Genomic DNA, 24,042 nt, shown 5'->3' with positions numbered 1-24,042 from the left:
CGCTGGGACTAAACTTGGACCTGGACCCCCTCTTAAAAAAAATATGCACTGCGAGGTAATACAAGAAGAGGTGGACATAAATTAGCTGCGATAAATTAGCTGCGTGTATACCTTCAGCAAGGGTCTGGGTCGTTTATACTTTTTGGCTATTTTCAGGCTTCATGAATGAAATTGAATTGAATGCTTATATTGTCATAATCCGAGTACAATGAGATTTAAAGCTTCAGCACAACGTTGAAAATTGAAGATTTGGAGATTTAATTTCTGTCAACTCGTTGGCCAGCGTCTGCGGTGCGAGACGTCCAATCCGCCACGCTGTCAATGGCACTGAAAGGGCCATTTGTAGGTCACTTCCTCTTCATTCTAGGGCAACTATACATCATTTCCTGTTCTGTACTTGGTGGTAAAAGCATTCAATCTCATTCTACTTGTATCATGACAATTAAAACAACATTCAATTCAATTCAAAATGAACAAACAAACAGTAGTAAGTGTCCCAAAACGCCCCAAAATCAACAGGACCACATAGTCTTTGAAGTATTTTTAATCTTTTGGGGGGTTATTGCAGGAAGCAATTTTAGGGGAAAATCAGAAGGGGTGTCAAAGAACAACATGCCGTTTCAACTGTGAAGATCAGCGCCAATCATTTCAGGCGAATGGCGGCTTTCCTTTCAAGTCTTCCGTCTTCTTAATCTGGAACACAGAAAAAAAAAAGGTGGAATTTTTGATGACTTTTTAGTCAACAAAACCGCATATACCAGGGGTGTCAAACTCTTGTGTTGGTGGGCCACATTCATGCCAACTAAAGCTCAGGCCAGTATGAACCAGCTACAAATTAGCAGTCAGGAAGTGACAGGGAGTGGCCCGCTAGGGAGTTGGATGGGACTCCCCATCGGGCCACTTCCACGTTTGACACCCCCGCCATTTACCACGCAGAAATCTCCCGCGGGGTAAGATCTCACCCCTCACGGTCAACTTGGTGGAGCACTCTGCTCTCCCAATGGGGTTTTCCGCGACCACCTTGTACTCTCCGGTGTCCTTGGCGCCGACCCTCAGGATGAGCAGGGAGCAGACCCCGCACGTGTTGGAGATGTAGTAGTTGGTGTTGGTGTTCAGGCTCACGTTGTTGCGAAGCCAGGTGACGTGGGGCGTCGGGTCGCCCTTCAAAGCGCAACTCATGTAGCATTCGTATCCTTGGGGAGCCGTGTGCATCTTCAGGGGCACCAGGAACTTGGGGGGGCACTGGAGATCGCAGGTCTTGGACCGGGGCATCCTCAGAGTGAACTTCTCTGAAAGAAACGGTCCATCGGAATGAGCTCCTTTTCGGGAACCAATACCGGTTTCCCCGGACAACCAACCTTTCTTGTTGGATATTAACCATTTGGGCGATTCGGAGGGTTTGGAGGAGCCCATGTCGTTCTTGGCGTAGACCCGGAATTGGTACTCTCTGCCCGGCATGATGTTGCAGGCGGTGAACTTGTTGTTGAAGATGCGATCGGCCACCGTGTTCCACGTTCGCTTGCTGGAGTCTCTCTTCATCACCATGTAATGCAACCTGTCGTCGCGTTTCTCGTCCGGGGAAGGCTGCCAACAAACGGTCACGGTGCCGGGCACGTGTTCCTCGATCTCCACCGGGCCTGGAGGTTTTGGCTCGTCTAGAAACGTGGACCCAAACAAAGGATTGGTACGGACATGCCGTTTGTCAAAGGTAGCGTTGCTCACTTATTTGCATTTGGAAATGGATCACTCACCCGTAACTCTTATTTCAATACTAAAGGTTTCCTGCCCCACAATGTTCTTGACGACGATGGTGTAGACGCCAGAGTCGGAGCGCTCGGCAGAAGGGATCAGGAGCTGCGAGGTCCCTTCCGCGTTGCTAACGGTCACTTTTTTCCCCACCGGCACGTCGTCCTTCAGCCACGTCACCTCGGGCCAAGGGGAGGCCTAGGGTTTTAAAAATGGATTGTCGGTAGGGATGTCCCGATGACATATTTTTCAGTATTTCTGAGAGACCCAGTTTTTGGAGCCCCTCAGTCTCAGAAGACTTGGATTTGGGTCCGAAAATAGGTCAACTGCGATCAGCAGATCGCTTGAAATGAAGCGTTTGCTCGTTTCTGAAAACCTCACCTCAAAATTCAATGTAAGTCGTGCCGAATTCCCGGCTCGCACCACCATGAAGCTCTTGATTTTGGTGTCGGTGAAGCGTGGTCTGACTGGGTAGACAAAAGAAAAGGCTTGTGTTTTGAAAGACCTTCATTTTCACCATAAAAAACGTTCGCTTGGTTCAAGCGTAAAAGTAAGCCTCTTCACCAGGGGGCGGCATGGCCAGGACGTAGTTGTCCAGTTCCTTGGGCGCTCCTTCTCCCCCGTCGTTGACGGCGATGACTCTCAGCCAGTACATGCCCAACGACTTCATGTTTTTCACCGTGTAGAAATTGGTGGTGACCGAGGTGGTACTGCAACGGGTCCATTCCGTGTTTTCCGCCGGCCGGATCTCCACAAAGTATCCCTTGGCTTCGTCCTCCACGCCTTCAATATCTTTGGGTTTGGCCCAAGCCAAGCACAGGGTGGTGTAGCTGGAGTCGGTCACCTTTAAATCGATGACCTTTCCGGGAGGTTCTGCCAAACGGTCAAAGCCAAGACTTTTCACGATGATCCCAACGAGTCGACCTCCATTTTTTTCCCGCCGGCCGCTTACTTTTGGGATCTCGGGCAAAGACAAAGTCGGAAGGCGTGCTGAACTCGCCCGCCCCGGAATTATTGATAGCCGACACGCGGAATTCGTATTCCATTCCCTCCACCACGTCTTTGACCGCATAGGCTTTGGCTGCGGGAGGTGTCAAAAATCGGCCTTCAAACGGCGATTTCCAAACGTCGGCGACCACAATTGGCATCGCTCCACTTACCTCTGATCAATTGCTCTGGCGGGTTGACTTGACCCCACAAATTGCTTCCTTTCTTGCGCTTTTCTAGGTTGTAACCCACGATGCTGGTCCCTCCCGTGTTGGCGGGGGGAGACCAGGAGAGGTTAATGCAGTCCTTGAAGGCGCTGGCGACTTTTGGGGGAGATGGGGGCCCAGGGTATGCTGGATAAAAAAATAAAATAATCGGTGCTTTTTCTGGGTAAAAAACAAACTAAATAATAATCGGCGCCTTTTCGGGTTTCTTTTGGCCCGTGAGACTCGTAGTACGGTTTTCAATCAGTACTTAGTGTGAGCGTGAAGGATTTACCTTTGGTCCCGGCTTGAATGTCTTCCGTTTCCATCATCTCACTGGTACCCATTAGAGTCTCCACCCTGATGCGGTAGCAGTACCTGCGCCCATGGTCCACGTCAGGGTCCCTGTATTTAGCCAGAGGACCGATGGGCCCCACCTTTTTCCAGGTGTTGCGCCCGACCTGTTGGCGCTCCAGGATATAATTGGCTATCTGGCAGCCGCCGGCGTCTTTGGGCGGCCGCCACTTGATCTCGATGGCCGAGGACGAAGCTTCCGCGATCTCCAGGGGGCCCATCGGGGGACTGGGTTTATCTGTCCCGAGAAAGGATTCAATGGATTTTTGACCATGTTTGAAAATACAGCCCATCCCATTCTCCAAATTGGGGGAATTGGGGTGGAGGTCCATGTCATTTTAGTCGCAGGCCACATCGTAGTTGCGGTTGCCATTAAAACTGTGTCTTAATAGCAATGGTTCTTTGGTCATTTTATTTGTTTTTGTTCAAAGCTTTTTAGACTTAAAGGACAATTTTTTTCTCACTAGGAAAATATGACCCTTTTTAAGCCGTTGACCGTCAATATATTTAAGAAATATATTTTTTTGTATTTAGATTCAAAGTCAAAGTGACGGGAAACTTTCCCTTGCCTTTATTTTTTAATGTACTTTTTGACTGGGGAAAAGCTTTGTATTTATTCTAAACTAGGCATAGGCTTGATTCCAATTGGATCCGAAAAGCCAAAGTGGACATGATTTATTAGCGTGGCCGGCAATGGAATTTGGGGGATGGAACGGCGGCACCGGACGCACCCAAAACGACGAGTTGCGTGATGGCCTCGGCAATCCCAAACTCATTTTTCAGCTTCAACTTGACTTCCCCGCTGTCCTTGCGCTGGAGCTTGATGAGAAGCAGGCGCGTGGAGCCCTCCGACATCTCCAGCTTGACGTTGGCCTCGTCCGAGAGTTCTTCGCCCTCCAGGAACCACTGCACTTTGATGGGCAGGCGTCCCACGTAGGCCAGCTTGAAGGTGGCTTTGTAACCCTTTTTCACCGTCACGGGAGCCAGAAAGGTTTTCAGTTCCTCCGGGTCAAACCGTGGCGGATCTGAGGAGAACAAAAAAATACATTAGAACTTTTACGGAAAGTGGAGCGTTTTGAATATCGCCCCGTCGCCACACTTGCCTTCCACGACCACCGTGGCTTCGGTCTTTCGTCCGTCTGCTTCGAATTTATATTTCCCGGCAAATTCTTCCGGGACTTTGTGCAGTTGGAGCTTATGGTAGCTCCCTTCTTTCAGAATGGTCATGCCCTCGTTGGACTTGATCTGGAAACAAACGTATTGTCCTGAGCCCAAGGGTCCGAGAACCAGCCTAATCTTGTTTATTATTCCTTCGCTGGACAAATTCTTGCGTAAAGATCTTTTTCGGCCGAACATTACCGAGGCTTTTGCACCAAAACAAACTAACAGAGCATTTTGAATTTGTTTTGCAGTGCTTTGATTTGAATTAAATGTTACTTGAAGCGTTATCTACTTTGATTGGGGCTTTGTTTTTAAAAAAAGGTTTTATGACCATTTGGATATTGTGACCAAAAAGTTCAGGTCCCAAGGTGGTCTATTAATACGTAATATTTCAAAAGAACAGCAGCCGTGGATTTTTCTTACCACAGCCTGTCCATTTTGGAGAAGCTTTTTGACTTGATCTTGAAAATATGCTATCTAAACAGTGTGTCCATTTGTTTACCTCTTCCCCGTCTTTGTACCAGATCCCCTCGCATTCCTCGCTGCTGAGCTTACACACCAGTTCTGCGTCTTCCCCGATGATGGCTTTACAGTCGGAGAGTCCCACGTGGAAGTGGACGCCCGGATCTGAGGACCGATCGAGCCACAGGTTAGCCACGCCCTCCGATGGTCGCAAACTTCCCCATCCGCACCGCAACGCACTTTCCTTGTTGACATCGGAACTCACTCACCTTCAGTCGCAATTCTATTGGGTCCTACGAACTTCCAAACCGAGATTCTACGCTACGACCGAGGAGGCTCCGCCCTTCAAAAATGTCTCTCGTCCCTCCTCGAACGACTCCGAAGTCGAATCGTACGACCGAGGTCGGCCAATCGCCCTTCGTCTCGACTCTGACGCCACGCAAGACCGCCGTGCCGTTCGGGTTCGTTTGAGTAATTGCCCTCAACGCGTTGACGAAGGGGCGGGAAGCAAGCGAGATGGTTAGCTAACATGAATGCACACGTAGCACAAACGGCGGTGAAAACACACACACAACACACACACACATCCATCAGACAATACGTTACCTCTGGTCATCGGGGCTAATTAAGACGCAGATGCATGGCGAGGGGTTCCCTGGCGGGGTGCCCTCGCGAGTGCATCCCATTGGATTAGCATATCCACCAAGGCACTCAAAGGTGAAATCAAGGCACTCCTGTCAAGAAACAATGACTGGAAAAGGTCATTTCTTCCAGTCGAGTTTGGACACACACACTGAAAGGAAAAACTCGGCCACAAGTCGTTAAAAGTCATTTTTTGGGGGGGGCTAGCCAATGACTTTTTCATTAAAATCCAAAAGTATTTTGGCATGCGGCGGCAACAAACGCCGTCTTACCGATGGTGGTGTCCTCGATCAGCGGGCCTTGCCTGACTCGGACGCGTTTGACCGCTGTGGCTTCTTCTTCTTCCTCCTCTTCCTCGTCCATCTCCATCGCTTTCTGACTTTCTGTGTCGGTCGGGTGTCGGAATGGCAGAGCATTATTATTTGCTCCATTTGAGTTTTTATAAAAGAGGAACAAAAGTGGGAAAAAATGGTCAGAAACAAAGCGTATTTCCGCAAAAGGAGGGAATTCATGCAAGTTGGTGTGTCGCTCAGTTGTGTGTTTTGCTGCTATTGTGGTGGCCTGGCTTCAAATCCAGGTTGGATTCAGTAGCCAATTATTATTATTATTTTTAAAGTTCAATTTCTATCTTGCTTTATATTGCTTGTCTTTGTGTAAATTGCATTGTTTTTTTCCTGATTGGAAAGGTTATTAGCTTTTGTTTTCATTGTCCCTTGCTAATGTCATGTGATTATAAGAACATTGAATTAGCTTGCGTTGAATTGCGCTATCCAACTCAATTAGCCTTTTCTACACGTGGCCGATAATTGCAAAAATATAGTCATTCCACACACAAGTACACACGCGCGCACACATCCATTTCACGTCCATGCTTAAATGCAGATTGCTTTTGAGACTAAAAATGCCCTCAAAAGCACAAATGTTTGACACGTGGTGACGCACACGTTTTTACACTTGACAAACACAATCACTGTTGATATGAGGCTTTTGTGATCAGTCAATGAAAATGGACTTTAAAAACAACCTTTGGAAATGCCATCCCCACTCGGACGCACATCAATATTTTAATTCTCGCTAAAGCCACGAAATGATCTGGGGAATTTCTTACCAACGTCAGCGTCTTTGCCGTCCGCAATTGTTTCTTTGGGAGGGTTTTCAAGAGCCTCAGACTTTTCACTCTTTTGCTCGGCCGTTTCCTCATCGTTTTCATTTCCTATTAGTGATAATAAATGGCACTTTTATCCAAAATATCCATGTGTTCCACGGCGAAACTATTCGCAATCGTCTCCGCTGTCGACTGAGATCGTTTTTTTTTTAACTAGGGATGTCCCCGGACCTGCACTCGGGTGCTAAAGATCGTGATTAAAATTTTAAGGCTGCTTCCAAGTGACTGTACAGTCCATACGTACAAGTATCTTTCCAAAATAATTAAAAATCTAATTTTTTTATTCCATACTGGCGGAAACAGCGGAGGGTGAAAGTTCTTGTAGCTCTCGTGGGAAGCTAACGCTAAAGCTAGCATCCTGATAGGAGGGTAGAAATCTCAGTGGTGTAGAAATATGCGTTTTTTTAAAGTATCTGTCGGGGACAGTTTGGGTATCGGCACCCCGATAAAATCAGCTGACTCGGATTTAAGGTAGAAAAAAATGCCATCGGGACATCCCTAGCTTTAACGCGCGGTCGTGTATTTGTTGTTAAATGTGTCAAAAGTGGGGTAAAAACACAAATAATTTTGCGGTTTAACTGTTTTTCGAGAGTGCGATTAAAAGTTTCTTTAAAAAAAAAATCAGGAGTTTAGGTCCAGAGGTCAAGATAGGTACGACATAAGGTCACGTTTAAGTAGCGATTTTCGTGCGGCGAACACTCCCAATATTTCCAATTCTTTGTGAATACCCCACTTTAATCCCCAGTTCTGACCGGCCGCTAATTTATCTGCAGCGTTTCTTACCCAAGACGGCGTCTTCCTCGTCCGCCAATTTCACTTGGGGAATTTGTTCTTTTTGGCCTTTGACTTTGGTCGTTTCCGAGCCTTCGTTCTTGCCTATTGGTGAACGATATCCGTTATCAAAAAAGCTTTCTGACCAGTCATCGCAAAAGAGATGGCATAGCGTTCCACTGCCCGATAAAAATGATCTAATATTTCCAACAAGCTTAGCTCTTTATTTTAGAGTCAACTGCTTTCTTACCGACAGCGACGTCTTTGGGCTCCGCCATTTTGGCTTTGGGAGGCATTGGTTTCGCCGCAGACTTTTGACTTGCCTCCTTTCCTAGTGGCGATAATACACGGCAGCTTCGTGAAAAAAATGGCGGCGCTTTTAACGAGATGTTTGTAAAACCGACATACGACTCTGCAAGTCAGCACAAGAGCCATTTAAACAAAAAAAAACATCAATTCTCCAAAGCGAGCCATTGACTTTTAACGGAAGTGTCTTCAAATCACGCGGGGCCTTTAAAATCAACTTTATAGGCACGGACGACGATGTATCCTGGTCTAAATTAACGGGGCTGCCTTTAACTTGGCCTTTTTATTCGAGTATGCAATTTATGGAATCCCAATTTCCTTCGGATTCCGCAATTTGGCTTGCGACCATGTTGGAAGTTTTTTTTTTTTTTTAAATTATCCTTGACTTTCCCATTGGTGATCATGAACCCTTTCACTGTGATTGACATTTCAGGTGCGACGGCTGAAATGGAGCGACAGCGTCCCATCCAGTTTGACTCCCAGTCCAAATGGCTCGATCCCACGTCAATTGTATCGCCGTCAATGCGTTAAAGCTCTACGCGCAACGTGAAAGGTTCGTATTTGATATTTGCTCTCATATCTGTTATTAATACACACTTTGACACGCACACTTTGTACTACTTACCTCCAAGTTGCAACTGAAACGTCAGCGGCCGTTCCGGTTTTTAATTTAGCGTCATTTTTGGGAAAACATCAATCAACTTTGAGACACACTTGATTGATGTCTTCTTCTTAGTTCAAAATAAAAATGACTTTAAAAAAAAAGGACCAGTGGCGGCTTGTCAAAATTTTAGGGGGAAAGTACAGACACCGCATACATCTAATCAAAGTGCCGTATTTCCGCACTATAAGATGCAACTAAAAGACTATAAGCCGATGACAATGGATCAATATCGGGTAATCGTTGAATGAAATTCCCTCTAGTTGGCTACAGCTCCATCTAGTGGATGGATAAAGGGATTTTATTACGACCATTACACCTTGAATGGGGGGGCCAGCCAATCGCAATTTAGCTTACAATTAGCCTAGCACGCATGTTTTTGGGGATGTGGGAGAAAACCCACGAAGGCAAGCCCGGGGAGAACATGCAAACTCCACCCTGGGATCAAACCCTTGACCCCAGGACTGCGAGGGCGCCGCGCTAACCACTTTACCACCGGTGTGTTTCATAATTGATATTTCCATTTTATTGAATGTTGCTCATTATTCGCCTGAGGCTTTTGAGAAATAATTATCAAGCAAGAGTAGGTTAGCTGCTAATTTAACACTCAAGTGATATTTGTTTTTGTAATTTAATGTTTACTTTAATCGGCTTTCCTTGGTGTCCTTTCATATTCTGACAATTGTCGTTTTTATTTTTTGCAATATGCGTTTCCCGGACAGTTATGTAGCTGTGCCCGTGCGACCTTCCCCCAAAATTGTTTTTTTAAATCACCAGCCGCCACTTTTTAGGACATGGATTGTCTTCAAGGGTAATGCTGCTGCAAATCCATGAAAAAGCAGACACGGTTAAACATTAAACAACACAAATAAGGCATAAAAGAGGAAAACAAAACTAGAACAGCAACATTTCACATGAATGAAATAGGGCTAATATCATATAGCAACAGTAAAAATGCTCCCAATTTTTGACCAGGTGAGCTCCTATTTTTGCTCCATGTGTGAAAACAAACAAATAAAAAATGGATTTTCTTTTTCTACCCCCCCTTAGGTCAAAGTCGATAAAAATACATTTTCTTTCTTGGTTGATGTCGGTAGACGGTCAAGGATGAGTGGCAGATGAAAAAAACATGGATTAGACGCCATCAAAAAAGTGTCCAAAACACAAAAAGATTCAAAGGAACGTGTGAAGAAAAATACTTTTATGGGGCGTCCATCCTCTAAATTGAAGTTTTTGTCCTTTTCAATGGGAATAAAAGCTTTATATTGAAAAGCCAAGTATATTTACAATTTAAAATATTTTTTCATAGGCATTGTAAACACTTTATATGGTGTGACGATGCAAGTTGTCGCATAATCTCTTATTACTAATTACAGGGAAGACTTTTTGATTTGTTTATTTATTTTTTGCTCTTAAAAAAAGATCAAAAATCAGCATTCTTCCTCGGACCTTTGTGACTGTCAGCTATAAATGTAGCCGCAAATCTTGGTTTATTATGGATTGGGACTTGAACGTTAGTGCCATTGGAAATTGGACTTTTTTTTCTGGGTATCAAACCCACGTTTGGTCACCGTGATGCCTCCGTTTGGAACGTTTTGGCCAGAAAAAAAACCCAAAAGTAATCAAATCTTACCATCCCACCTACCTTGAATGATCTCTTGGACGGGGGCCACTTCTCCCCCCGTGGCTTCCACTTCCTCGTGCGATTCTATGAATAAAGAACATTCCCCAACGTCTTCATCTTCTTCCACGGGAGCTTCGGAAGGCTCCTCCACCACTCTGGCTTCTGCCGTCTCTTTCCTGGGGGCGGCAGCTTTGGCCTCCGCCTTGGCCGGGACGGCCTCCTTTTTAGCCGCCGCCGGCGGCTCCTCACGCCGCGGGGGTTCCGGACTGGCGAGCGGTGGCGGTGGAGCCTTCTCGGCCGTCGCTAGCTTCACCCCCGTTTCTTTCTGCGGGCGTTCCTGCTTCTCCTCGGGCACCTTGGGCAAAACCCGGTCTTGGGCCATGCTTTTCTGAGGCGCTTGCTTTTCTTGGCCGCTCTCTTTAGTGGCTGGGGGATTCAAATGTATTGGGAGAGTTTACCTGATTAGTCTTTTGTTTTTATGCGAGCTCAAATAAAAATTGTCGTAACAAGAATGGATGTTTTTTTCACGTACGTCAAGATTTTCCTTCAGTTTACCGATTTATTGCTTTTATTTGCATGTGATATTTACATAGTCTTTTTAAAATTCACATTGGAGACGTGATTGTCTTTCATATTTCAATACGTCTCTATTTTAATGTCTTTCATATTTCAATACGTCTCTATTTTAACATTTTTTAAAACAAGAACGTTAAGTAGGTTCAATTTTTGGGGAACAGATTCTATATTTTGAGCTCAGCACGGAAAACGGAGCGAAAAGGGAATTCTAATTGCCTGGATTCAATTATGATTAAATATAGTATAGTATTGGATTGGTTTGGAATGTTCAAAAGGAAGAAACAAATAATGGATTTCCTTTTTCTTTCTTCACAGCAAAGAGTTCAAAATGGTGGAAAATGTTGAGCAAGGAGGCATAGCAATACGGCAAAGAGTTAAGAATTGTGGAAAATGAGACATTAGCTTTTAAGCTATAGCAACAAGTCCCAAACAAGGCCAAGATCAACAAATGACGGTAAGACAATTCCATTGAAATTTTCATATTTCTTGTGTACGTATTTTCTGTTTGATTGCATCGTTTTCGATCCGACGAAAGGCTACTCTCGTTCTTCGTTATTGACCGTTCTGCGAGGAACTCATGCTATAAATTGAGGTTTTTACCATTTCTACCCCACATTTGGGCCACATCGCACTGATTTTTTTTCTTCCGTTGACGTTTCTTTTCATCGAAAAAAAAGGATACGTGTCGGATTTCTCACCTCCCACGATAAGCCGGGCGCTGCAGTACTTGTCTCCCGCCACCGCGGCGTAGACGCCGGTGTCCGGCGGCGAGCAGTCGCGTACGATCAGCTGGTGGGTGAGCTTGTCTTGCGAAACGCCGATCTGAAACTTTTCTCCGTCGGTCAGGGGCCCGTCCTTGCCCACCCATTGGACCTCGTCCAGAGGTTCGGCCAAGACGCATGTAAAGATGGCGTCCTCCTGTCTTTCCGTTGCCTCGGCCTCTTGGATTTTAACATCAAAGTCCACATTGGCTTCTGAGGAATGACCAAAGACGTTGGGTCAATGTTTCCGTACACGTGTCAGATAAAACTTGCTTTTTTTTGGTCCAAATGCCCCACGTATCGTCATTTTTCTTATTTCCATTCTGAATTGAAACTAAAAGAAAAGGGACACCTGCATTAAAAAGGCATATCCATGTGAAATGTGCAATACTTAACCAACGTTTAACAAAACTAACAAGAGACAGACAGAAAATATGTTAAGTGCGTAAAATGTTGCCTCTGGTAGTCAAAACAACAATTTAGAGTTCCCCCCCCCCCCAAGCCCTCCCCCCCCCCCCAGCAATGTCGTTCTTGAATTGAATATATTTCTTGTTATTTATATCTTTGACGATGAAGACTCGTATGAATGGCGTTATTAAGTATGAGTAATATACGACTCGCTAATGCAATTGGAACAAATTGTGTCGATATGGATCTGGCGTTGCTATTTTCAATTGCTGTGCAGGCATTACTCACACGCAGTTGGCAGGGGAGCCGCTATGCTAATTTTGAGAGGAAGTAGGGACATCTTTTGGCCGATTATAGCATTGGTAGAATGCTTTATATCGTTTTAGATCGTTTGGGTAAGCACCGTAGTCCCTAGGAAGGAGTTTTTTGGGGGGAAATATAAACAGCTGCACACCCAAAATAATGGGAATTCATTGTCCAAAATGTGAACATAGTCTCTAGTTAGGCTAACTCGGCAGCGTATGAAATGACCTGCGGGAACTATCCAATTACCGCTTTTTTGTGTATTTGTAAAATCCTGAAAAAATATCATGGAAATGATATCTATACGTTGACATTTCTGATGGCGTACCTTCAATGTCAAGACTCGATCCCCGTTCCACTTGCACAGAGTCGATCTCGGCACGGTATTTTTTGCTAACTTTGGCTAACTTCGGAGGAGGTTTCACGTCATCATATTCTCGTCTTTCCAAGGGCGCCGTTTCCTCGTCCTGCCATGATGGTAAATGATGAGCACAAATGATTTGTAAAATGAAAGAATAAAAGGACGTAAAGAAGAAGGGGGGGCCGGCGTACCTCGGCGTCGTCAAAGTCTTCTTCCTCTTGCTTCATCTGCTTGAGTCTCTTCAACATCCCGCGGAAGTTGGTGAAGCCGTACTCCATGCAGATGCGCTCGTAGTCTTTCTTGTCCGCGTTCATCAGGATTTCCAAAATCTTCTCTTCGGGAATCGCCGCTTTGTCGTCGTGCGCTCCGACCTGGGGCGCTCTGTCGGAATAAAAACCTTATTTTAAAACTTGGATTTGCTCAAAAGAAGTTCAAGTATTTGAAGGGAAACGGCAAAACATTTTGTATGTATGGGAATAACATTGAAGGTAAGATTTGCCTCAGATTTACTTACCGTTTTTTAAGCTTTTTTCGGAGGAAATCGGGGATTTCTGTCAGGCGGAAAATAAACAGAATTCTTTTGTAGTCATGAAAACAAAAATATAGAAAACACCTAGTGCAATCATTTGGCTAATATGTTAAAAATGCACATTTCTGATACACGATAATGGGGCAAAATTGAAATAAGTCAATATTTGATACTATTTCCTTATGAATGACATCACACACCCATTGTCATATTTGTTTTAGTTGATAAATGTTTCCTTGCGTAACTCTTACTGACGATGAGTATGTCATTTTTGGGTTTAACGCCGCCCATTATTTCAGGTCTAATTAGTATCTTAATTTCTGTACCTGTGCAAAATATGCCTTTTTAATCCCATGTCTTGTGTGCCAATGCGTGACAAGTAGGCAGGTCAATCTGAAATACTCAATTTTTATTGGCTAAACTAGATTAGATGAGATTAAACTTTATTCATCCTGTAGCAATAGCAACGGCATTATTTTTTTTATTTTTTTTTCCTATTTCCCGGATTGTTATCGTTCATTGACATTTTCTATTTTATCTTTACCTGCGCTTTCTATTCTCCGATACTTCCCTTCCTATTGATTTCACTGCATTAACCGTATTAACAGTTCTGCTTGACTTGGTGTTTATTTCTGCACATTTTTGAGTCACTTGCTGTAGATTTTGAGGCACTCCCACTTTTTGGGCCACTTCCTGTTCTCTTTTGGACCATTTCCGTTGATTTTTAGGGCATCCCCACGAGAAAGCAACTCCGATCGTACACTAGCCAGCCGGCGTATTTCACACGAAAGCCGTTCTTGGCTGTTTGTCCTTACCGTCGCCGTACGTCTTTTGCAGTTCCTTGGTTTTGGAGAAGCCCACTGTCAAGCCAAAACAAAGAGCGTTATATCTTCACCCGCGTTCTTAAAAGTCGGAGCGACGGCCAAAATACCTTCGATGACGGTGAGGAGCGCGGTGCAAATGGCTCGACCGTAATCGTTGGTGGCGTAGCACTTGTAGGTGTCGGCATCCTCCGGGACCACCTTGGGGAACTGGACAAGCACGGGAGTTTTTAGGATGACCCCACGTGGTTTTTGCTCCGTCGACGCCGTCTCGTCGGCCTTACCTCCAAAGTGTGCTCGTGGGACGATTCGTTGTAATTTTGCCGGCAGGTGTCTGGGTGGAAAACGATTTGTCCCCCGGCCCGGGTCCACGTGACCACGGGTTTGGGATTCCCCACCACGATGGCTTTGAACAAGGTGCTTTTGCCTTTTGAACGGGAGGATACAGGAAGTAAGAGTAAGATAGAAGAAGTGAGTGGAGATGGAGACATTTTTTGGGGTGTTGGGGTTGTTCTGGGATGTTATTATATATGTGCATATTGGGACAGGTCACCATGTTGAAGGCTGAGGACTGTTGATCTGAGTTCGCAACCAAGATCTGCGAAGGACTCTTAAATTGCTTTGACTTGGATTCCGGCAGATGGCGATCATCGAATCAACCTCCGAAAATACTCGCATATTGTTTAAAAATACGGTCGCTCAGTATGAAATTATTATGCTTACTTGTGCAAATTGTTACGCAGTTGTTTTGGTTTCCGATCCGCTCGGGTCACCTTGTATGCTTACTTGTGCAAATTCTTACGCAGGCGTTTTTGGTTTCCGACCTGATATGCAATTGGTGTGGCAGTTGTTTTTTGACCTTAATGGTGTTATTCGCTTAAGCGTTTTGATTATGCGCGACTAAATGGACAGAGGAGGATGCCGTTTCTTCGGAATGTCACGGTGGCGAGGACGAGCCAGGACGATTCTCACTTGCAAGTTTCAACGCTGGAATGTGTCAGCGATGTCTCTCTGTTTTTATTAAAGTATATCTATTAGTAAACCTATCAGGGTGGAAACATTGGAAACTCACCTTCTTGAATGGTGATGGCGATGGGTTTGCGGGAGAAATCCGGGGTTGTGGTTCCCTCGGGAAGTTTCTCCACAAACTGGGTGATCATGACTCCCGGAACTTTGGACTTTTTCTTGATGGCTATTACAACGGCAAAGGTTTTTGGAATTATTCACCGCCATTGGCTAAGAATGTGCCGTGGTAGTTAGTCCAAGCTATATCCAAACAAACGTCGGTGGCGGCAGGCGTCCAATCCGGGTTGACCGGGACCGGACGTCTATCGCCGTCGATTGCGGTCCGAGAGGTAACGAGAGATTTGAAAAGTTTGGGATACACGAGAAAGTTTTAGGACCACTCAAAAATTGTTGGGAAGGTTTTAGGACCACTCAAAAATTGTTGGGAAATTTTGCATTTGAATTTCCAACTATTGGATTTAAAAAATATCTATTTTTGCCGAATAATACCCAGAACTATTTCTACTAAATGCAATGCTGTTGGACTTGATTTAGATTTAGCAGCACTATTGGGTCACTTCCTGTCGATTTTGCCTTATTTCCTGTTAATTTTGGCGCCTGTATGGGTTACATCCTGCAGATTAGGGCATTTTTTGGTCTCCCTAGCTGGGCACTTGCTGTTGATTTTGTGGCATTTCCCATGAGAAATAAACAGTGATTGCGCCTCCTAATAACACTGTGAAGTTCATTTGATTTGATTAAATTTCATTTAAACGACTTGAGTTTAGACGTTTCACTTTTTGGCTCAATTTCAAGGACATGGAGTCCAAGGGCCTCATTTTCAATCAACTAACGGCTATAACTTCCTGGCTAACATTAGCATTTAAATAGCTTTCCAGTACCGACACTGCCATTTAAATATGAATATCCGCCATCTAAAAGTCAATTGAAAATAGCTTTCGAGTACATTGTAGCTTCATTTGGAAATTCCAAATTCAAGGCATAAAAAAACGGCCAAGGGCTTTTAAACAGTAGAGAAAATGTCTCGGGCGCTAGGTAAACATTTGTGAGTACCAACGCCAAACGCTGAGCCTTATTACAGAATTACAGTAATGACCATTTCAACAGCAGGAAGGCTATACTGTAAGGCGCCACCATTTTGAGCTTCTCAAATCTCCAAGATTGACAAAAGAGGGCAAATCAACCTTTCTAAGGATTCCATTTGCTCGCCGATGGCACGTAGGCCTTTTCTTGCAACCCCAGTGCGCGTTAATGACGTTTCTGACTGCGCCATCCCATCATCGCATCGCCGGCAATTCACTTTGTAAGGCTGACAGCAGATTTCCCAAATACCGTCGGTGCAGTATTTCACCTGCTTCGTTCGCCTAAATCTTGACTTGTCAAGTGCCTTTTTTATTTTAACGCTGGTTAAAATAAAGCACAATGTAACAAATCCCAGCCGAGATTTGTTAAGAGATGAGTGTGTTGTGGGAGTTCTACAGTAATCCCTCGCTTTTCACGGTTAATCCGTTAGGTAACCAGCCGTATTAAGTACATTTCCGCAAAGTAGTAACCATATACACATGAAGTAGTGTATATTATTTTGCGGGCCTACCAGTAAATGTTTTGCAGGCTAGTACTTATTACTGTAATTACTAGCTACAGTCGTACCTCGACTTACAAAATCTATTGGTTTGGTTCCACAACTTTTTTCGTAACTTGAAAATTTCGTAAGTAGATGTGTACTTTATATGTAAATTCACTCATTGGTTCCACGGTCCTCACATCATTAAACCCTTTGAAATTGGTCAAATGTCCCAATTTTATATGGAAGATGTGAGGAAACACGCTAAAATGAGAGAAAATTATAAGGAAAAGATCTGTTCATGTCTTAAATTTGATAAAGAATATGTAACCACAGTGATAGTTCCCTCCGCGGCCGTTAGTATTGTAGACGTAATACCCATGTTAGTGCCGCCTGATGGCGGCAAGAGCCCGTTCTACCAGGGCCGAAAGCCGTCCACTTTGTAGTACATTTTAGAGTTTTACGTTAGCTAAAATAGGGTATTTAAGTGTATACTTGTGATCATTTTTCTTATGTAAATGATGGTTGGTACTGTAGGACTCTGTGTTAGTCATAGTGGATGAGAGTACAGCATTGTAGCAGAGTGATGGTTAGCATTGATTACGTTGACTTGGCACAGGGACAAATCATGCGGCACATTGTATATTTTCAAGAAAATATATATTTTGGCCTTTAAATGTAAGCCTTTGCGCGGAGGCCAGATATTGATTGTGTTAGATTCATAGCCGCTATGATTAATTGCCATACGAGTTAGCTCGGGTCGCTAATTTAGCGAACGCCAGCCAGAAAAGTTTCAGGAAAGTTTCAGTTTTAGGAGGTTAAAATCGCCATATTAGGAGAATCAAGTCATATGTTGTAATATCACGGGATTAAAGTCGTAACGTTACAAGATTCAAGTTGTAGCATTTGGCGTCGCATTAGCAAGAAAAGGCAGCATTAGCAGCCGTTAGCTTTGGTTTCGCCAAGGAACCATTGGGTTCATCCAAGCCCACGTCGCTCACGCATGCGACCAATCCAAACGTAGCAGTGCACTTACACACAGTGAATTGTTTAAGATCGGCACTTTCCACCCACGCCGCCTCGCCTACCTTTGTCGCCCGCTGGACTTCCTTCCCAATCGTGGATTTAACACGCGACGGCGGGAGCACGGGAAGAGGAACAGGACAGTTTAGTAGGACAAGATTTTGGACCAAAAAAGACGCACTGGGATGGGAGCCACACAAATCCAACACAACGCTATTCAGACGCACAATGGTTAGTCACAAAATCAACAACACTGCGAACATGGCTTGGGTTTGAACGCTAGCTTCCTTCTAGCTAGCTACATTCGCGATTGCAGGACGAAAGCTTACTTTTGGTAAAAAAGCTAATTCTATGAGGGTCATTTACGCCTCATTCCTTTTTTTTTCTTCCCTCTTGGACACTCAGGACGAATTTCTCTCCCCCACTGAGATAACTTTTTGCTTTTGGCGTCTTCATTAAGAGCAGCAAACGAAGATGAAATGATCTTTTCTTGAGATTTTCTTGCCTCCTGAAAAGAGTTTACATGCATGCATTTCTTGGATCCCGTTTTTTTCAGCTTTTCTGTGAAATTGTCTTTCCTGAGGGTAGAAAAAAACCGATGCCGATGTCGAAATTTTTTTTTTAAGGTTGGCGACAGTTGTAATTAAACAAGGAAAAAGTCCTTTCATGATCAGATCCTGTGAAACAATGTTTAAAAGTTCTGCTTCTACTTCTGCAAAATCAACCATGATTTTGACATTTTTTTTTGTGGCGTACTCACCCTTCTGCCCAGCGGCAGTTGGATTGGTCACATTTGATTTTTCCATGGTCTTTCTGTTGGAAGATTTCCAAGGCTTCTGTCACCAAAAACAAGAGGAAAATCATCAACCATAATCGCTGAAAATAATCCTCCATTTCCTTCATTTGTTCTACCAATAGAAGATTACAGTAATCTTTGGAATATCGTGGTTAATGTAGACCAAACATGGCCGCGATAATCGAAAAATTGCAAAGTAGGGTCACCACTATTAAAAAAAAAAATATTTTAGATAGAGTGAAGCCAGAGCCGCATTCATTTAGGCCAGGAACCGCATGTGGCTCTCGGGCCGCGTGTTCGCCACCCCTGAACTAGACATTGATCCATAGTTATAGCCGAGCCAAAAATGACATACGTTCAACATGTGGCTGTCGTTGTAGTAGTTCGTAGTAGTTGGGGGTCGTGTTGTACATCTACTAGATGTCGCTGTAGTGATTAGGAGTTGTATTATACATCCACTAGATGGAGCTGTAGCTAACCACAGGGAATGAACCAATTTGGATCCATTGGCGGGGAAATTGAAGTCTTATAGTGCGGAAAATACGGTAGCCGCCGTGCATTTTAGGCCAGCGATGGCTTTCTTTAGCTTCCATCCAGTTGGACAAATGTGCGGCGTGTTAAGTACAATGTTGGCCTCTAGCACAACACAATGTGGTTGATGAATAGCAAATATGCTTGTCAGAAGGCACACTTGGCGGATTTTGGCAGCCGGCCTCTTTTCATCCTTTTTAGACGTTTATGCCTTTTGCTGAGGCGCCCGTCTTTTTACCAACAAACTATTTGTCCAGATGAAGAGTGCCAGGCAGACGACGCCTCTGCCAGACACTTGCGCTTTCAAAGCGCAGCCATGATTTATGCCCAGCGTTACATTTGCTTTATTGTTATGACGGAGCTAAAAATCATGCGGCGGAACCGCCCACGTCCAAGCCACGTTCAATCCTTCAAAGTTTGTCCTCTCCGGCCGCCTTTTGATACATTGCCAATCATCAAAAGGTGTGCGACTTTTTCCTCACCCTTAAAAGTGCCTTAAAATCGTTGTATTTGACAATTTCTCGCATATTTTTAGCTCATTGTTTATCCCCCAGAACGAGCACATTGCATCGTGGGTACAAAGTCAAGACACAATGCTAACGAATACCAGAACAAAAAAGTGCTTCTGCCTAAACAAGACATGGGAAAAACTATCCATGCCATCCGTCATTTTTAGCAGATTGGATTATCACTCTGGTACATTTACGTGTCTTGACAAAACCACTCCATATTTGGAAGTTCCTTCCAAACTGCCCCCAAATATTCTAATTAACGCCTACTTTTGTCCGTCGGAAAGTAGTTTGATACTGGAGTCAGATATCTATTCACTCCTTTCCTGTCCGAACGCACCCCGAAACTCTCCGTATAGTTTGCCTTCAAATCCCCCCAGAACACAAAACCAGCGCACGGCGTTGTCGGTTCGAGGCCAAGACATAACGCTAACAATCTCCACATTTGCTTAATTGCTGCCGCAGCGGGCTGACAAAGGGCTAGCCGTAAAAAAATCTGCTTGTTATTTGTGGCGGCGAACTTCTGGCTCAGCTTTCAGAATGTTGTTTGACCCGCCATCACAATTGGACTCGCCGGGCGTCAGCTGCTTGTTTTGTTTTGTTTTCACCGCGTGAAAAAAAAAACGATCTATCTTATCCCCACGCTAACCCTCCTCTCTTAAGGCCACGTATCAATTTGATACCGCCGCGTAAAGTTCACGCGGCCCCGACACCCTGGCGGCTCTGCGCCGCCCGCCAGCGACTTACCAGATTAGAAAGCGTGACATTCAAGGCGGGAGAGGGCGCGGCGTGCCTGTTAAGAAATGCATTTTTCTTTTACGTCAAATCCATCCCAGGCCACGCCAACGTGGGCAGATTTTTACGGGGCTTTTAAGACGGAGCGCCCGATGGCCATCGGCGTTACCACGCCGGCCGGCCGTTTACGGCCGCCCCGAGTCGTGTAAAATAAAAAAAGCTAGAAATGACGAGCCGGCGTTTAGTCCTAATGCACCTGGCCACCTACCTGTTGGTGTTCCTCGCTGCTTTTTAATGTTTTTTTTTAGCTAGGATGCTAATTTTGCCAGCGTAGTAGATCCTCCACCTCGGTGCTAGCGGCGTGCACTTGCGCGTTTTGTGCTTGTGGCTGCCGGCGCTTTGGACTTTTTTGTATTTACTCCAGACCGAGCCAAGGTGGGCGGCTTCGACGCGGGGAGGGGGTGTCCGTGAAAGGGTGGGTCAAAGAGACGCTTGGACATCTGGCGCAGAATTATTATTTGTCACACGGTTGAAGGTGCGGGGTTTTCTTGCGAGGATGGAGGCACTTTTGAAATATTTTTCTACTCCTGATTTGATATTTTAGAGCAGTTTGCAAAGTTTCATTTGGCGTGAAAAGGATTTCCGTTTTAGTTTATATTTTCCCAAGAAACTACCGTGATGAACGATAGTACCGTTGATTTTCTTTCCTGTTCGCTTTATCGAAGCAACCTTGAAATATTTTTCCTTGCTTGAGTTGATATTTGACATCAATGTCAACGAGTAAACTGATTTCAAGTCAAGTTTGGCTGGAAAACTCAAGTCAAAGTTGACAGGCTTTCCGTTTAACAATCATTGTCACCATATTTTTTTGGGACGACGCATTTCCTCAAACTATCGTGATGAACGATAACATTGTTGCTTCCGCTTCCTGCTAACAAAATCTTACCACATCAATGAATCATATCTTTACAAATGAGATTAGGAGCTTTGATGAGTTATCTATCTAAAGCCAAAAACATTGTCATCAATTTGTAAGAAAAACTATCGTTGGCTGTTTTCCATATGGGACGCTAAAGCCATTTAGTCATCATCACCACGAGCCTCGCCTCGCCTCGCCTCGCCATTCATTGGTTGTTCCACTATAAAAAGAAGACTTCCAATCAGCAGACCTGACTCTATTTTTAGTACTCTTCTCTAATTTGATCCTGTTACTATGGCGAACACGATGAACTGAGCTTAAAGAAAGTCATTGAATCGTTGATTCATCGCCATATACATGCGTGCGTATGTCTAGATATTTCATTTTGCGCGGCCTATTTACGGGCCGCTCGTACTTGACGGCCAGACCTCATAAATCCGGTCAACTTCCGAGAAGCCGGCCGGCGCTTAGCAAAACCAACCAAAGTGACATCATATCTCGACGTACGCCCCCGTAAATCAGGGTTGGGCGCGTGATGGTTTTTTATCGCCGCCCGCTAATCCATTGACATCCCCAGCTTTGACGTGTATTATTTTTAGGACTCGGCGCACGCTAATCTTCGCCGGGCATTGTCTGCAGACGCCCGAGTCCGAGTCTGAGTCCGCATCGTTCCCCGTGTTGCAGCCGTTGGGGTTTCATGCCACGAACGTTGATGGTCACGAATACACGACGAGAGAGGAATGTCAAAATTAACGCAGAAACCACGCCATCGCTCCAAAGATGACCTTTTCAGCATTTGAGCCAACTCGATTCAGAAGTCCCGCAATGACGTGCCAACCCTTCCAGTTTTCCTCCGAGACTGTTGGGGTTATTCTGGATAATATTATAGATGTCTGCATTTGAAGGACTTTTGTATAAGAGTGTCTTTAATTTGAGACTGGGGCAAACTCGAGGTCACCCTGCTGGCTCCAGCTAGTTGACGTAACACCTCACCCTCCAAGGACTGTTTACTGGGAGATACACCTGGCAACCCAGATGCAAGTTCGCAATGAAGATCTACGAAGGACTCATAAATTGCTTTGACTGGGACGTTTACCTTATAAAGAAATTATTATGCTTATAGTGCAAATTCTTACGCAGGTGTTTTGGTTTCGATCTAATATGAGCAGTTGTTTTTTGACCTTAATGGTGTTATTCGGTTAGCTTATGCAATTGTTTTGAATCAGATGACATGAAATGTTTTGAGTATATCGCAACTAAATGGAGAGAAGAGTATGCCGCTTGTCAGAAATCCTTTTGAACGAAGGCACGTTATGAGTGATTTCTCCTTGCAAGTTGTAATCAGTGTATGTTAAAGATATCTCCTGTTTGATTAAAATTGTATTAATGATTAATCCATCACCCAGAATTTTAGCCAACTGGATTGAAAAGTCCCGCAACGACGTGCCAACCCTTCCCGTTTTTTTCCTCCGCCGAGACTCTCGGGGTCGAGTTGCAGCCGCGGTCGTTAATGGGATCACGAGTGGCTGCTTAAATTTAGCAGGTTAGCTGAGGGCTAACGGGCTCAGATTTGCCCACTCTGGCCATTTCCCGGGACGCTCGCTTTGAGCCAAATGGACTTGGACGAGCGGCCCAGCCGCAACATGAGAATTGCGTCCTTTCCGGCCAAGGAGAGACGGTGCAAAATTGGCGAGGTAGCCAGCTAGCTAGATTGCTAGCAGCGTGTCGAAACGGGGCCTGCCAACCTTCTGGAATTTCCCATGAGATTTGGGATTTTTTATTGTTCGTCACGGTCATATTTATGCAACAATATCTACCCGGAAGGCAAGAAGATGGTTGGGCCAGATATCTTACAAAACGTGTACAAACGGATTTGCCAAACCAAAGAGTCCAGTTTTTTTTTTTAATCTCTTTGCATTTGTGACTTCAGTTTTTACTTTAAATGGATACTGTACCTAAAAATAGAACACTTTCCCTGGGTGATATAGACAAGCTAATCTTATTATTTGGCAGTTTTAACATGCGCGTGCTATGATTAAAAAAACAAAAAATGATATCCCAATTACGGAACAGTATTAAGGACACGAAAGAAGAAAAAAAGAAGGGCCAGCATTTTGATTTTAGACTCAGAATTCAGAGAATATAAGACGAATTGTTGGAAAAAAAGTCTGAATTCTGACTTAAAATTCAATTTATTCTGAGATTAAAGTCAGACATAACCGTTGTTGATTTGCGTACCTTATATATTTTGATCATTTCCAACTAGAATTAACGACAGAATTTACGGCGCGAGTACTTGCAAGGATGAGAAATGTAAAGCCGAAAGCCTCTCGCCCCTGACAGACAATTCAAAACATTGAAGATGGCATTCCAAGCAGGCGCCAAATGGGATTCTTTTCACTCTGGAAGGCATCCTAGAACAGGACAGGGATGTCAAACTCACGTCGGTTGGTCGGTCGGTCGGCGGGGCGGGGCGGGCCAAGTTCATGCCAACTGGGTTCTCATGCCAGTTTATTCTTAGCCCAACAAACAAGTTGACTGACTTGTCGGGCAATCGACGTCCAATCCATTTGGACTGGCGTTCCTTCCCATTTGTTGTTCAATAGCCTTTTTTGATGCAACATTTTTAAGAGTGATGCACGTTACATGATTTCACCAACTATCGTCTTTTTGAAATACGATTTTCAACACAGCGTACAGTATTTGGGTATTTTATGCATTATTATTTTTTAGTATTGATGGTATTTTATGCATTTTTTTTGTTTTTAGTATTGATGGTATTTTATGCATTTTTTTGTTTTTAGTATTGATGGTATTTTATGCATTTTTTTGTTTTTTAGTATTGATGGTATTTTATGCATTTTTTTTTAGTATTTATGGTTACAAAACTTTGAAACCATAGAAACATTCACTTTACAATTATTTCCCCCCCGCCGTCGACTAAACTCATATTTTTTTTCTTCCTTACTCATTGCATACTTTGCACTCCCGCCTGGTTAATTATGGATCCTATTTAAATGAAGCGTGCCTGCCCCAATAACCCATTTTAGTGGGCTAGGTATTGTTTTAAAATAAGATGTGCCGATACGTGCCCTAAA

General features: G+C 44.3%; 1 protein-coding gene and 1 long non-coding RNA gene across 2 annotated transcripts; both read right to left on the bottom strand.

Moving 5' to 3' along the window:
* Positions 1–526: 526 nt before the first annotated feature.
* Positions 527–20,320, bottom strand: LOC144075141 (immunoglobulin-like and fibronectin type III domain-containing protein 1). Its single transcript, XM_077601919.1, has 24 exons — positions 20,294–20,320; positions 18,215–18,290; positions 14,914–15,033; positions 14,126–14,268; positions 13,952–14,051; positions 13,836–13,880; positions 13,006–13,042; positions 12,683–12,872; positions 12,459–12,597; positions 11,357–11,632; positions 10,104–10,508; positions 5,239–5,342; positions 4,954–5,157; positions 4,394–4,535; positions 4,022–4,315; positions 3,232–3,528; positions 2,907–3,086; positions 2,699–2,827; positions 2,311–2,619; positions 2,128–2,213; positions 1,752–1,944; positions 1,359–1,655; positions 963–1,289; positions 527–693 (listed from the first exon to the last, which is right to left on the bottom strand). Exons 2-24 carry the CDS (start codon positions 18,258–18,260, stop codon positions 689–691), a joined length of 4,068 nt encoding a protein of 1,355 aa, XP_077458045.1. The 5' UTR covers positions 18,261–18,290; positions 20,294–20,320; the 3' UTR covers positions 527–688.
* On the bottom strand, positions 5,749–9,208 carry LOC144075704 (uncharacterized). Its single transcript, XR_013300609.1, has 3 exons — positions 7,504–9,208; positions 6,664–6,768; positions 5,749–5,938 (listed from the first exon to the last, which is right to left on the bottom strand). It is a non-coding gene; the product is annotated as an uncharacterized LOC144075704 (long non-coding RNA).
* Positions 20,321–24,042: the final 3,722 nt, after the last annotated feature.

Source organism: Stigmatopora argus, chromosome 6, assembly GCF_051989625.1.
Source record: "Stigmatopora argus isolate UIUO_Sarg chromosome 6, RoL_Sarg_1.0, whole genome shotgun sequence".
Lineage (NCBI taxonomy): Eukaryota > Metazoa > Chordata > Actinopteri > Syngnathiformes > Syngnathidae > Stigmatopora > Stigmatopora argus.
Note: the sequence above shows the minus strand (reverse complement) of the source record. Positions and strands in the feature narration are given on the sequence as shown.